The sequence below is a fragment of the Dromiciops gliroides genome, chromosome 3 (assembly GCF_019393635.1).
Source record: "Dromiciops gliroides isolate mDroGli1 chromosome 3, mDroGli1.pri, whole genome shotgun sequence".
NCBI lineage: Eukaryota > Metazoa > Chordata > Mammalia > Microbiotheria > Microbiotheriidae > Dromiciops > Dromiciops gliroides.
The window spans coordinates 615,043,833-615,056,818 of NC_057863.1; the positions used below are offsets into that span (position 1 = coordinate 615,043,833).

Sequence of the window (12,986 nt, forward strand, 5' to 3'; positions counted from 1 at the left end):
GTCTTCTACAGCATCTAAAGGCTTCTAGGGAAGCCATTGCTGGTTCTGAAGGAACTTGATCCGAATTATATTTTAGGCTTAGAAGTCTATTAGTGTTACGTCTAGGATGTGTTGGAGGTAGAGAGACCATTGCAGTAGTCTACATGAGAGATAATAAGCTTGAACTTGAATATTGCAAGGATGGAATAGACAAGAAGGAAGGAGTCAAAGTGATCTATTTCTTAGGCTTGATTTTTTGTTTTTTTGGTTTTTTTTAAGTGAGGCAATTGGGGTCAAGTGACTTGCCCAGGGTCACACAGCTAGTAAGTGTCAAGTGTCTGAGGCCGGATCCGAACTCAGGTACTCCTGACTCCAGGGCCAGTGCTCCATCCACTGCGCCACCCAGCTGCCCCTAGGCTTGAATTTTTAACTATTGTTGAGTTTTCTTGAGGTATATCAAGTTGACTTTTCTGGTTACCACGTTGGATTTCAAAGGTTCCAGAATTGAGGCTGTGGATTGTCTCTGATTCAGATTTGTTTTTGGTGGGTGGGTTTCAGTATTGTCCTGCTCACAGCCTGAGAGCTTTTTTAAACCTTGAGCATTGGTGCTGGTAGTTGTTACTTCTTATTGGGGTCAGGTCTGGCCTCGTGTTTTCTGTTGTGTTTCTTGAACTCTAATGGTACAGTACAGGTAAGATACCTGAGGGCCCTTAGCAGGGATTCATGGAGTGTCTGCTTCTTTTGTTGCAGGTGTGAGTGTGGCCACCTGTATGGCCATTCTTCATGTGGGTAGCACCCAGCAGGTGCGGACAGGCTCCACAAGCTCTAAAGAAGAAGACTATGAAAATGATGCTGCTACTATTGTCCAGAAATGTGTAAGCCAAGGGTGCTTAGACCCTGGGGGATGGGGGGTGGGGGTGGGGGACAGAGGTTTGATTGGTGAAGTGTGTCTGCCTTGAAAGTTGGGCTTAGGAGTTGTAGATTGAGAAAAGTGGAACTCTTTTTTTTTGCGGGGCAATGGGGGTTAAGTGACTTGCCCAGGGTCACACAGCTAGTAAGTGTCAAGTGTCTGAAGCTGGATTTGAACTCAGGTCCTCCTGACTCCAGGGCCGGTGCTCTATCCACTGCGCCACCTAGCTGCCCCAAAAGTAGAACTCTTTAGTGGACAGTGACTTTAGGTAGCTAGATTGTTTCTCTTCCTTTTCTTTCTTTAATGATGCAGTTACAAACACAGCTTAGCTATGGCAGTAGACCCTGGTGAAATTTGTCCTTCTGTCATTGGGATATCTATTACCTTAGAAGAGACCAGTTGTCTTCTTAGATGCGGTGTGGGCAGGATTAGTCATTTTATTACAGAATGGTTTATGCTGACTCACGTTTCATGTATGTTTTCTGACAGCTTGAAATCTATGAGATGATTGGGCAGGCCATAAGCAGCTCCCGGCGAGCTGGCGGTGAGGTAGGAAGCAGATCTCTTAGCTGAGCTTATCCCGCATCCCTTTTCAGGTTTGGACTTCCTCAGATTCTCATTTGTACTTTGCCTTTCACTCTAGCACTACCAGAACTTTCAGCTACTGGGTGCGTGGTGTTTGCTGAACAGTCTCTTCCTCATCTTGAATCTCAGCCCAACTGCCTTAGCCGATAAGGGGAAAGAGAAGGATCCACTGGCTGCTCTCAGAGTGCGAGACATCATTGCTCGTGCAAAGGAGGGTGTGGGCTCTCCCAAACTGGGACCTGGGAAAGGGTATGTAACTACTGGCTTTTGGTTGTTTTTCTCATTTCCTTTTAAATCAATAAACGACATCACTGAGTACCTCAGTACATTCGCAGAATTTTGTCTAGAGAAGAGCAGCATTGGGAAGGGGGAGCAGGAGCTGATCATTATTTTTTTTTTTTCTTTTTAGGGCAATGAGGGTTAAGTGACTTGCCCAGGGTCACACAGCTAGTAAGTGTTAAGTGTCTGAGGCCGGATTTGAACTCAGGTACTCCTGACTCCACAGGGCCAGTGCTTTATCCACTGCGCCACCTAGCTGCCCCCTGATCATTATTCTTCAAGTGTTTTAAGGGCTGTCATATGAAAGGAGAGATGAGACCTCGTCCCAGGGGAGAGAATCAGGAGCAGGGGGACGGTTGCTAAGAGGGAAATTTTAGCTTAATGTAAGGAAAGATTCCCTAACAACAAGATCTGTCCAGAAGTGAAATACGATATTGTTGGGGAGAACTAACAATTTCTTCATTCTTGGAAGCTTTTAAGCAAATTATGGGTTAATTCTCAGCAATGTTGTAGAGAGAAGAGTTTGAACCATGTGAACTCAGGTACTTCTGAATCCAGGGCCAGTGCTCTATCCACTGCGCCATCTAGCTGCTCTGTATTTATTCTTTTTTTTTTTAAATTTATTTTTGGGGGGCAGGGCAATGAGGGTTGAGTGACTTGCCCAGGGTCACACAGCTATTATGTGTCAAGTGTTTGAGGCCAGATTTGAACTCAGGTCCTCCTGAATCCAGGGTGCGTGTTTGCCCCCGTATTTATTCTTTAGAAAGTTGTTTTTAGGGGGCAGCTAGGTGGTGCAGTGGATAAAGCACTGGCCTTGGATTCAGGAGGACCTGAGTTCAAATCCAGCCTCAGACACTTGATACTTAACTAGCTGTGTGACTCTGGGCAAGTCACTTAACCCTCATTGCCCTGCAAAAAAAAAAAAAAAGCTGTTTTTACCTTGCTTTTTTATCATATGTCTGTAGACAATGGTTCTTATTTCTTTTTCATTTTTTCCCTCCTTCTTTGCATAGAATGAAATTTTTCTTTTTTATAAGCCTAATCCAATAAAATCACACCGGGTCCTACAATAAAATCAATTACAGTGACATATTTAAACATTTTAGTGAACTCTGGACAGAAAACACTACTGATGGCAAGGGAAGAAGTTAAATTTTTGAGATTCAGCTTCCATGTTGTTAAAGGCCTGCTCCTCTTTTCCCCATTTTCTTTTCTTTTTTCCCCCCATTTTCTCTTTCTCCCTCTTCTTCCTCCACTCTTTTTTTCTTTCAAAAATTGTATTAATTGCATTTTTTTTTTGTTTTGTTTTTGTTTTGTTTGTTTGTGAGGCAGTTGGGGTTAAGTGATTTGCCCAGGGTCACACAGCTAGTTAAGTGTGTCTGAGGCCACATTTGAACTCAGGTCCTCCTGACTCCAGGGCCAGTGTTCTATCCACTGTGCCACCTAGCTGCCCCCAGTAGCATTTATTTTTACATTATTTTTCTGAATGAATCTGTGTCCAACAATCTACTTGTAGAGAAGTTTTTAAAAAATTAAATAGTTTTGCAGAACTGACCAACATACCAGCCATATTCAGTATTTTTTATAACCCTAGTCCTCCACCTCTGCATAAAAGGGAAGCTATGTAGATTTCGCATCCCTTTTCCCAAACCAAACTTGGCCATGATAATTATGTAACATTCAGTTTTGTTTTTTGTTCTTTGCACTTACATTATTGTTAGTGTTGTTTTTCTGGTCCTGCTCACTTTGTTCTATATAACTTAATAGAAATCTTCCTGTGCTTTTCTAAATTCTTCATATTTGTCAGATGGTATAATAATATTGAATTATTCATGTACCATAATTTGTTTAGGCTTTCTTTAATCATTGGATACCTGCTTTATTTCAAATTCTTTGCTACCACATAAAATACTAGTATGTGTTTTAGTGAGTATGAGAACTTTCTGTCTTTGACTTCTTGAAGTATATCCTAGGCCTTTTATCCTTGCCTACACCTTTCCATAATGAAGTAGAATACTGAATTCAAGGGCTGATTGTGATCTTATTTCTAGGTATTGAGAAGAGTAAGGTAAGAGTGATTAGGTATTTGTCTTAAAGGGAAGGAACAGTTTCAGGACAAAGTGGCTAGTTTCTCATTTAAACAGCAGAATTTACAAGTTTTATCTCATTTTGAGATTATTAATTTTACAGAAGTGACATATGTGTTTTAAAAAAAAGATTTATTTTGAATTTAATCTCAATAAAAATACAAAAAAGAAATGCTCCCAAGTATTTAAAAATAATTTTTAGTTTGTTAAATAATAAATCAATTTAAGCACTTTTACATTCATTTGATATGTGTAAAACTAGTTAATATTTAATAATATTTAAATAAATAAATAAAGTTTATATATGCTACATTTAAAAAATAAACTCACTGATACCATCCAGTTTCAACACTGGATACTTTCCAACCAACACCAAAACAAACATCCTCACCAAGTGCATTCCCCAACAAAACAGCTTGATTATCAATTATTAATAGAAAGGATTGTGTACTTAGCTTTGGTAGTTTGACATTAAAATTAACTCTTGTGTATAATTAGAATTGTCTTCTCTTCATAGTGACTCTGTTTACGTTGCTCTAGACATTATGTATGTTGTGTTTTGACACTTCTTTCTTCACATAATTTCATAGGACTCTTCGATATTTCCTCCAATTGCTCATATTTTTCATTGCTCACAGTGCAGCAATACTTTATTAAGAAACCAGAATTTTTCCAACTGCTTTCCATTTGTTGGGTTCCTATTGTGTTTTGAGCTTTTTGTTATAGATCGTACTTTGGTAAATGCTTTTATATTTATTATCTATCTATCTATCTATTTTTTTGTGGGGCAATGGGGGTTAAGTGACTTGCACAGGGTCACACAGCTTAGTAAGTGTTAAGTGTCTGAGGCCGGATTTGAACTCAGGTACTCCTGAATCCAGGGCCGGTGCTTTATCCACTGCGCCACCTAGCTGCCCCAGTAAATGCTTTATACACATGGGTTCTTTCTTGTAGACACAGTAACCTCTTTAGGGTTACAGAATTACAAAATTTGAGAGTTCGAACAGACCTCAGGGACTGTGTTGTCCAACTCATGCATAAAACAAATCCTCAGCCAGTTGGTCAACAAGCATTTATTACTCGTCATGTGCTCGGCACTGTGTGAAGTGTTGGGGATACAGAGAAATAAAAAGTTTGCGATGTCCAATAGGAGAGATCTGTAGCCTAGATATATATCTCATCATCTTCATAGAGGTGGTAATTCATTGGTCCCAGTAGAGGGGATCTTTGGATCAAAGGGTAGGAAGAAATTCCAAATTGTTTTCTAGAACAGTGGAACCCATTTTCAGTTTCACCAGTAATGAATTAATTGTCCCCATCTTTTCCTAGTCTAGGCAAAAGTCAATTTTCCCAGCTTTTTTTTTTTTTTTGTGGGACAATTGGGGTTAAGTGACTTGCCCAGGGTCACACAGCTAGTAAGTGTTAAGTGTCTGAGACTGCATTGGAACTCAGGTACTCCTGAATCCAGGGCCAGCGCTCTATCCGCTGCGCCATCTAGCTGCCCCGATTTTCCCAGCTTTTTAATTTTTTTTGTCTTGATGGGTATAAGATGACTTCAGGATTTTAATTTTTGTTTCTCTGATTATTAGTGATTTTAAGCATTTTTTCAGGTAGTTATACTTTGTATTTATTCTTTTTTTTTTTTTTTTTTTTTGGTGGGACAGTTGGGGTTAAGTGACTTGCCCAGGGTCACACAGCTAGTAAGTGTTAAGTGTCTGAAGCTGGATTTGAACTCAGGTACTTCTGAATCCAGGGCTGGTGCTCTATCCACTGCGCCATCTAGCTGCTCTGTATTTATTCTTTTTTTTTTTTTTTAATTTTTTTTTGGGAGGGCAGGGCAGTGAAGGTTAAGTGACTTGCTCAGGGTCACACAGCTATTATGTGTCAAGTGTTTGAGGCCAGCTTTGAACTCAGGTCCTTCTGAATCCAGGGCATGTGTTTGCCCCCATATTTATTCTTTAGAAAAGCTGTTTTTACCTTGCTTTTTTTTTTATCATATGTCTGTAGACAATGGTTTTTGTTTGTTTGTTTGGGGTTTTTTTGGTGAGGCAATTGGAGTTAAGTGACTTGCCCTGGGTCACACAGCTACTAAGTGTTAAGTGTCTGAGTCTGCATTTGAACTCAGGTCCTCCTGAATCCAGGGCCAGTGCTTTATCCACTGCACCACCTAGCTGCCCTGACAATGGTTCTTGTAACTATTTATATTTGAAGAAGAATATACTTCAACAAATCACTAGCAGTAACTTATTACTATATTTTTTCTGATCTCTTTTTTCCATGTGTGTTTAAGGATTAGTTTTTTATGTAGTTGTAAAAGTATGTTCTTTTTCTACTTTTTTTGTGTTGTTCATTTTCTTATATTCCTAATATATGATATTTTTAATGGCATATTAACACTTCCCTCCTCCTGCCAGTCATTATCTGTAATAACATACTATTAATTTGCTATTTCACAGTTTGCTCAGCTATCTTCCAACCTTTAGGCATATAAAAATTGTTTCTAGTTTTTCATTATCATAAATGTTGTTTACAGATTTTTTTTCCCCTTTTTAACTTAACAGACGAGTCCTGGGGAGTGGAGTTGTATTCCTGGGTCAAATCATATCTTTATTTTGCTTTCACTTGTGTTACCAGATTCTCCTCCAGTTTACAGTTTCGTAAACATTGAATATTGTTGCCTTAATTGCTTTTGCCAGTTTTATAGTTGCAGAGTGGTACCTTAAAGTTACTGTCAGTTGTATTTCTGTATTTATGAACTTTTAAAATTCTGTTTTATTTTATCTTCAGTGTCAAATTTTCTCCATGTCTTCTCTCTTTCCTCCACCCATTGAGAAGGCAAGAAAAACAAAACTCATTACAAACATTTTTAGTCTTACAAAACAAATTCCTACATTAGTCATGTCCAAAAAAGTGGAAGAAAATAAAATATGCTTCAGTCTGTACTTTCAGTCCATCAGTTCTCTGGAGCTTGATAACATGTTTCTTCATGAGTCCTTTTGAATTATGGTTGGTCACTATGTTGATCAGAGTTACAAAGTCTTTCAAAGATGATTATCTTTACAATATTGCTGTTACTGTTTATATTGTTTTCTTGTTTCCATTTACTTCACTCTGCATCAGGACATCCAAGTTTTCCCAGGTTTCTCTGAAACCATTCCTTTCATCATTTCTTGTAGCACAATATAGCATCCGTGTCCTTCATATGCCACAATTTGTTCAGTGATTCCACAATTGATGGGCATCCCCTCACTTTCCAATTCTTTGACTCCCCAAGAAGAGTTGCTGTAAATATTTTTGTACATGAATCCTTTTCCTGTTTTTCCTTTTCTTCTTTTCTTTTCTTTTCTTTTCTTTTCTTTTCTTTTCTTTTCTTTTCTTTTCTTTTCTTTTCTTTTCTTTTCTTTTTTTTTTCTTTTCTCTTCTTTTCTTTTTTTTGGCGGGGCAATGAGGGTTAAGAGACTTGCCTAGGGTCACACAGCTAGTAAGTGTCAAGTGTCTGAGGTCGGATTTGAACTTAGGTCCTCCTGAATCCAGGGCTGGTGCTTTATCCACTGGGCCACCTAGCTGCCCCCCTTTTCCTTTTTTAAAAAAATTATGTGAATATTTTTCAAGCGGTCATTCATAGCTTCAGTGTCTTATCAACTGTTTATATCCTATGACCATTTAAGATTGAGCATTATTACTCTTAAAAATTTGTACCAATTCCTTATAGATTCTGTGATGTTAAAACTTTTTCCCACCAATTTGTTACTTTTTTATTTTGGTTACTTTTTTTTTTTTGCTTATGTAATTTTAAACACCTAAAATAATTGAGTCCTCTCTAATAATTTCTCCCATTTGTTTGATAGGTAAATATTTCTTTTCCATAGTTAAGATAAATATTTAATTTTGGTTTCTTCCAAATTTTCTTATGATTTTGAAAAAGATCTATATCCTTGATCCAGTAGAAATTTATTATACTATATGATGTGATATATGGATCTAAATTAAATTTTTTTCCTGCTAGGTAGACTTGAATGATTTTTTGGTAAAGTTTTATCCTTATTTCTTCCAATATTAAATGAATCTCTAAATAGGTTTTAATTGTGTCTAACATTTATGTTCAACATCTCATTAACCTCTAGGATCAGTAATAAAGTCCTCCGACATTTGATAACCGTTCTTGTTATCTTCCTCTTTATTCCCTCCTCTTCTCCTATGCCTACCCTGATCCAGTGACAGTTTCCTCCTTGCAGTTCTTCCCACAAGATATTCCATCTCCTTATTCTGTTCATTTTCATTTGTTGTCCCCCATGCCTGGAATCTCCTTTCCATCTCCTGGCTACCCTGGTTTCCCTCAAGTCTTATTTAAAATCCCTCCTTCTATAAGAAGCCTTTCCTGATCCCCCTTCATTCCAGTGCCTGTTGATTATTTTAAATTCATCTTGTATGTAGCTCATTTCTACGTAATTGTTTGCGTGTTATCTCCCCCATTAGACTGTGAGCTCTTGTTTTTGTATGCCCAGTGTTTAGCATGGTGCCTTTCGCATAGTAGGTATATATATTTCTTCACTATCAACCATTATATAGATACTATATATTGATTAGTAAGTATAATAGTATTCAGCTTAATATGTTACACCAGATGTCAGAAGGTATCATCTCTGAAATGCTCTGATTCCAAAATGTTATAATTTTGCTACTCAGTAATTCTTCTTGCTGGCTTAAAAGCATCGAAGTATTTAAGAAGTGAAAGTTTTAGATCTTGGAGAAATTTCCTTTTTCTGGTGGCTGTTAACTGTTATTCATTCTTTTTTTTTTTTTTTTTTTTTGTGAAGCAATTGGGTTTAAGTGACTTGCCCAGGGTCACACAGCTAGTAAGTGTCAAATGTCTGAGGCCGGATTTGAACTCAGGTACTCCTGACTCCAGGGCTGGTGCTCTATCCACTGCTCCACCTAGCTGCCCCCTGTTATTCATTCTTTTTTTTTTTTAAAGTGAGGCAATTGGGGTTAAGTGACTTGCCCAGGGTCACACAGCTAGTAAGTGTTAAGTGTCTGAGGTCGGATTTGAACTCAGGTACTCCTGACTCCAGGGCTGGTGCTCTATCTACTGTGCCACCCACCTGCCCCCTGTTATTCATTCTTAATATCTTACAATGGGTTTTTTCCACCTCCACAGGCATCAAGGATTTGGGGTCCTCTCTGTAGTGCTGGCCAATCATTCGATCAAATTGTTAACATCTCTTTTTCAAGACCTTCAAGTAGAGGCTCTCTATAAGGTGAGGAGGTGGTGGATCTGAGGGAAAGGCTAATGATTGACCAGGAATACTTTTTTTATGTGTATAATTTCTTGCGTTGATCCATCTTGCTAATTCTCATTTGATATTGCCACCTCTAGGGTTGGGAGGCAGATGGTCCCCCTGCAACCCTGAGCATCATGGCCCAGAGTACGTCAATACAGAGAATTCAGCGACTGATTGACTCTGTCCCACTCACAAATCTGCTGCTGACCTTGCTCTCTACCTCATACAGAAAGGTGGCCAAGCAATCCTCATAGATTCTTATTGGGGACTTTCTGAAAGTGTATTTAAATTTTTTTAACTTTAGTGGCTCTTTGGTTTTCAAAGCTGCTTTTGACCAAGATGATAACTTGTGATAAGTAAGGAGACTTATCAAATATAGTGACTCTTTTTTTTTTTTAAGTGGGGCAGTGAAGGTTACGTGACTTGCCCAGGATCACACAGCTAGTAAGTGTCAAGAGTCTGAGGTCGAATTTGAACTCAGGTCCTCCTGAGTCCAGGGCCAGTGCATTATCCACTGTGCCACCTAGCTGCCCCCCAAATATAGTGACTCTTAAGCAAGACATAGGGCTTTTCTGGTGAGCAAACAGAACCTAGTAGGTTTAGATTGTCAAAATCCATTTTTATCCACCACCGATAAACGTCCCTTCACGGTATCCATGGTTACTAAACTGTGAGAATGGTTGTATATTGAGCAGACCGTGTAGGGATCACCCACTGCAAAGACCTTCTCTTAGCTTGTTTGCTGCAACGTGGGTTGGGAATCCTTCCATAGACACAAGTGATGTCTCTCCCTTTAAGATGGTTGTGAGGAGAATTTAATGTAAGCCTTTGCAAGTAACATACAAGAGGATTAAAAGGGAAACTAGCAAGTCTTTCAGAGAGACTGGCATGGGAAGCAGGGATCCTAGTCTCCTGTGGCCTCATTTTCCTTTCTGTTCCTCTAGGCATGTGTCTTGCAGCGTCAGAGGAAGGGTTCGATGAGCAGTGACGCCAGTGCCTCTACTGACTCCAACACATACTATGAGGATGATTTTAGCAGCACAGAGGAGGACAGTAGCCAAGGTAGAGGCCCTAGCCTTCCTGTCTCTTACAGAGAAGAGGAGCTGACTCCAATAAGACTTTCCCCAGCAGGTTCCATTTGTTTCCTATTTGTGTCATTTTGTTCTCTCCTATCCAGCATAGATATATAGATGTATTCCCCCAACAGAACCTTTAAGTTGAAGAGGAATTTGAAGAATGAACGATTAGAGCCACTTTCAGCCAAACCTAGGGTGAATTCATTCCTCTCTGTCTGCCTCAGAACTAAAAATGAAGTGCCATTTCCCCCCATTTCTTTATGCTGACCCATGTCACGACCTCTAATCTCAGGCTTCTTTAAAGAGCCCAAAGGCAGTGTGTATACTCCCTGGTTTGGCTTTTCTAGCCAGGGTTACCAGAGTGGCAGAACCTACCTCGCAGAGGCCCAAGCTGGAGTCTCTCTCTCATAGTGAGTAAAACTCTTCCTGAGTCTGGAGGGAGGTGAGGAAGAGGTCTATTGGATTCTTCTTCTTTATGATAACTTCTCAGGTGTGCCGGGTACTATTCCCAGTACAGAGAGGGTTCTAATTCCTACCATCTCGGGGTTTTGTGATCAGTCACATGAGGTGTAAGCACAGGTGTTTAACCTGGTGCCTCAATCTGAAAGGCAAGCCTTGTTTCCTTCCTTGTCTTAGAGGTAGGGAGCCCACCCGCCCCATCACTTGAGCTTCCCAAGCAGAAGGCTGAACGCCAGATTTTTGGGATGTTGTATTGTTGTAGAGGGGAGTCGTGCTTCAGCCATGACCCGCTGTCCCTTTGAATTTGAAGAGTCATTGATTCTCTCTGGGGGCCCTCTTGATTTAGCAGTTTGTACAGAACACCTTAACAACTAGCAGGGGGCCTTGGCTAGAGTTGGTGCTTAATGAGTTCCTGTTGAATCAAATCCAATGTCTCCCTGTCCTTGTGCAGATGATGACAGTGAGCCCATCCTCGGGCAGTGGTTTGAGGAAACCATCTCTCCGAGCAAGGAGAAAGTGGCCCCTCCTCCCCCTCCCCCTCCTCCACCGCTGGAGAGCTCACCTCGAGTCAAGAGCCCAAACAAACCAGCCGCTGGCGAGAAAGGCAACATCCTGGCCAGTCGCAAGGACCCTGAGCTGGTAGGGATGGGCTTCCGGAGGGTGGGAAAAGTTCCCAGGACCTCCAGATTTTAGGATAAGATTGTGAACTGATTACTGTGGATTGAGTAGTTTGTGTCCTTTAGGCGTGGCGGCTTCATAATTAAATGCCATCTTTGTTTGGGGGAAGAGAAAATATCCTGTCATGGGAAGGAGGGAATAGTATTTATGAAGCTAAATGCTGGGCAGACAACGAAAGGCAAAAGACCAACCCCTGCCTTTGAGGAGTGCACAGGCTAATGGGAGGGACATGACATGCAGACACACCTGTGTACAAATAATAGGATAAACAGGAAATAATAATCAGAGGCTTCCTAAGGAAGCTAGCACTGTAGCTGGGACTTGGAGGAGGCCAGGAGGCAGAGATGAGGAGGGGGAGCATTAGAGGGTTGGGGGACAGTGCAGAGTGAGGCGGAGAGTCTGAGAAACAGCCAGGAGGCTCTGCCAGTGGGTAAGAGACGGAGGGTATGAGATGTAAGAGGACCGGCACGGGGGAGGGGCCAGGTTATGAAGGGCTTTCAGTGCCAAACAGCAGGACTTGGGTTTCATACTGGAGGGAGGTGACATGTGTGCACTTGTGCCTCAGGGAATATCTCCTTATTAGCCGGATGGAGGAGGGACAGGCTGATGTAGATGGGTGTTTGGTGGCCTTGTATGGACAAAACTGGTGTCATTTACTAATTGTGTCACTTGGGCACCTGGCTCCTCCTTTTTGAATGAAGGGGCTGGGTCAGATGATCTATCTCTAAGGTTCCTTCTAGCTCTGAACCTATGGTCCCAGCACAGTCATCCCTGGCAGAGTTTTTGTGAGAGAACTTCATAGCCGCAACCTAGACCTGAATGTTGGCAAACAGAATCAGACCCTTCCCTGGTGTGTTTAATTCCAGGATGTAATCCCATGGGTTTTTGTCCTTGGTTGCTTGTGTGCTGTTTGCCCTGCGTGAGGCTTCCCATGTGCTTTAGTACCAAAGAACCTGAGAGGAGCTCGTTCTCTGTCCTTTCAGTTTTTAGGTCTGGCTTCTAACATTTTGAACTTCCTCACCTCCTCCATGTTGAACTCTCGAAACAACTTCATCCGAAATTACCTGAGTGTGTCTCTGTCTGAGCAGCACATGGCTACCTTAGCCAGCATCATCAAGGATGTGGACAAGGATGGGCTCAAGGGTGAGTAGAAAAGACTCTTTCTGAAGACTTTTGATGCCCAGTGTTGCTGGTGGCCTGGGAGCTTATCAGGGGCAGTTGGTAGGGAATACTGGCTATTTTTCTTGCCTTCTAGGTTCATCAGATGAAGAATTTGCTGCTGCACTTTATCACTTTAACCACTCCCTAGTAACATCAGACCTCCAGTCTCCTATCTTGCAGGTGAGTGTGCTTTTGGCCTGGCGTAGGCCAGGAGAGGGGCGGGAATAACAGGCAGTGGCCAGCTTCAGAGCTAGCACTAGTTCCTCTAGTTAATAAGGTTATCTGGGATAAGGTTATTATCTAGTCCTGGTGCTAGATTGTCCAGAAAGGGGAAAGGAAAGCTCAGTTATGTCCTCAAGTCACTCAGTGAACATAGAGGCAAATACTAGTAATGATCCCTCCCATCTCTATTCCTATGTGCCAGCACTTTTCCTCGCAACAGCTCTGGGAGGGCACTCACCTATTAGCAGTATTTTCATTTTAGAGTGGA

The 12,986-nt window shown here is 41.0% G+C and overlaps 1 protein-coding gene across 2 annotated transcripts in view; it reads left to right on the forward strand.

The window, feature by feature from the left end:
• UBR4 (ubiquitin protein ligase E3 component n-recognin 4) overlaps positions 1 to 12,986 on the forward strand; it is a 145,444-nt gene that overhangs the window by 12,716 nt on the left and 119,742 nt on the right. For both annotated transcript variants that reach the window (XM_043995493.1, XM_043995494.1), the window contains exons 9-18: positions 730 to 854; positions 1,379 to 1,438; positions 1,533 to 1,723; positions 8,999 to 9,098; positions 9,218 to 9,355; positions 10,067 to 10,184; positions 10,546 to 10,608; positions 11,109 to 11,296; positions 12,319 to 12,478; positions 12,591 to 12,676. In XM_043995493.1, the coding sequence (XP_043851428.1) occupies positions 730 to 854; positions 1,379 to 1,438; positions 1,533 to 1,723; positions 8,999 to 9,098; positions 9,218 to 9,355; positions 10,067 to 10,184; positions 10,546 to 10,608; positions 11,109 to 11,296; positions 12,319 to 12,478; positions 12,591 to 12,676 (1,229 nt within the window). The remainder of the gene's footprint in view (positions 1 to 729; positions 855 to 1,378; positions 1,439 to 1,532; positions 1,724 to 8,998; positions 9,099 to 9,217; positions 9,356 to 10,066; positions 10,185 to 10,545; positions 10,609 to 11,108; positions 11,297 to 12,318; positions 12,479 to 12,590; positions 12,677 to 12,986) is intronic.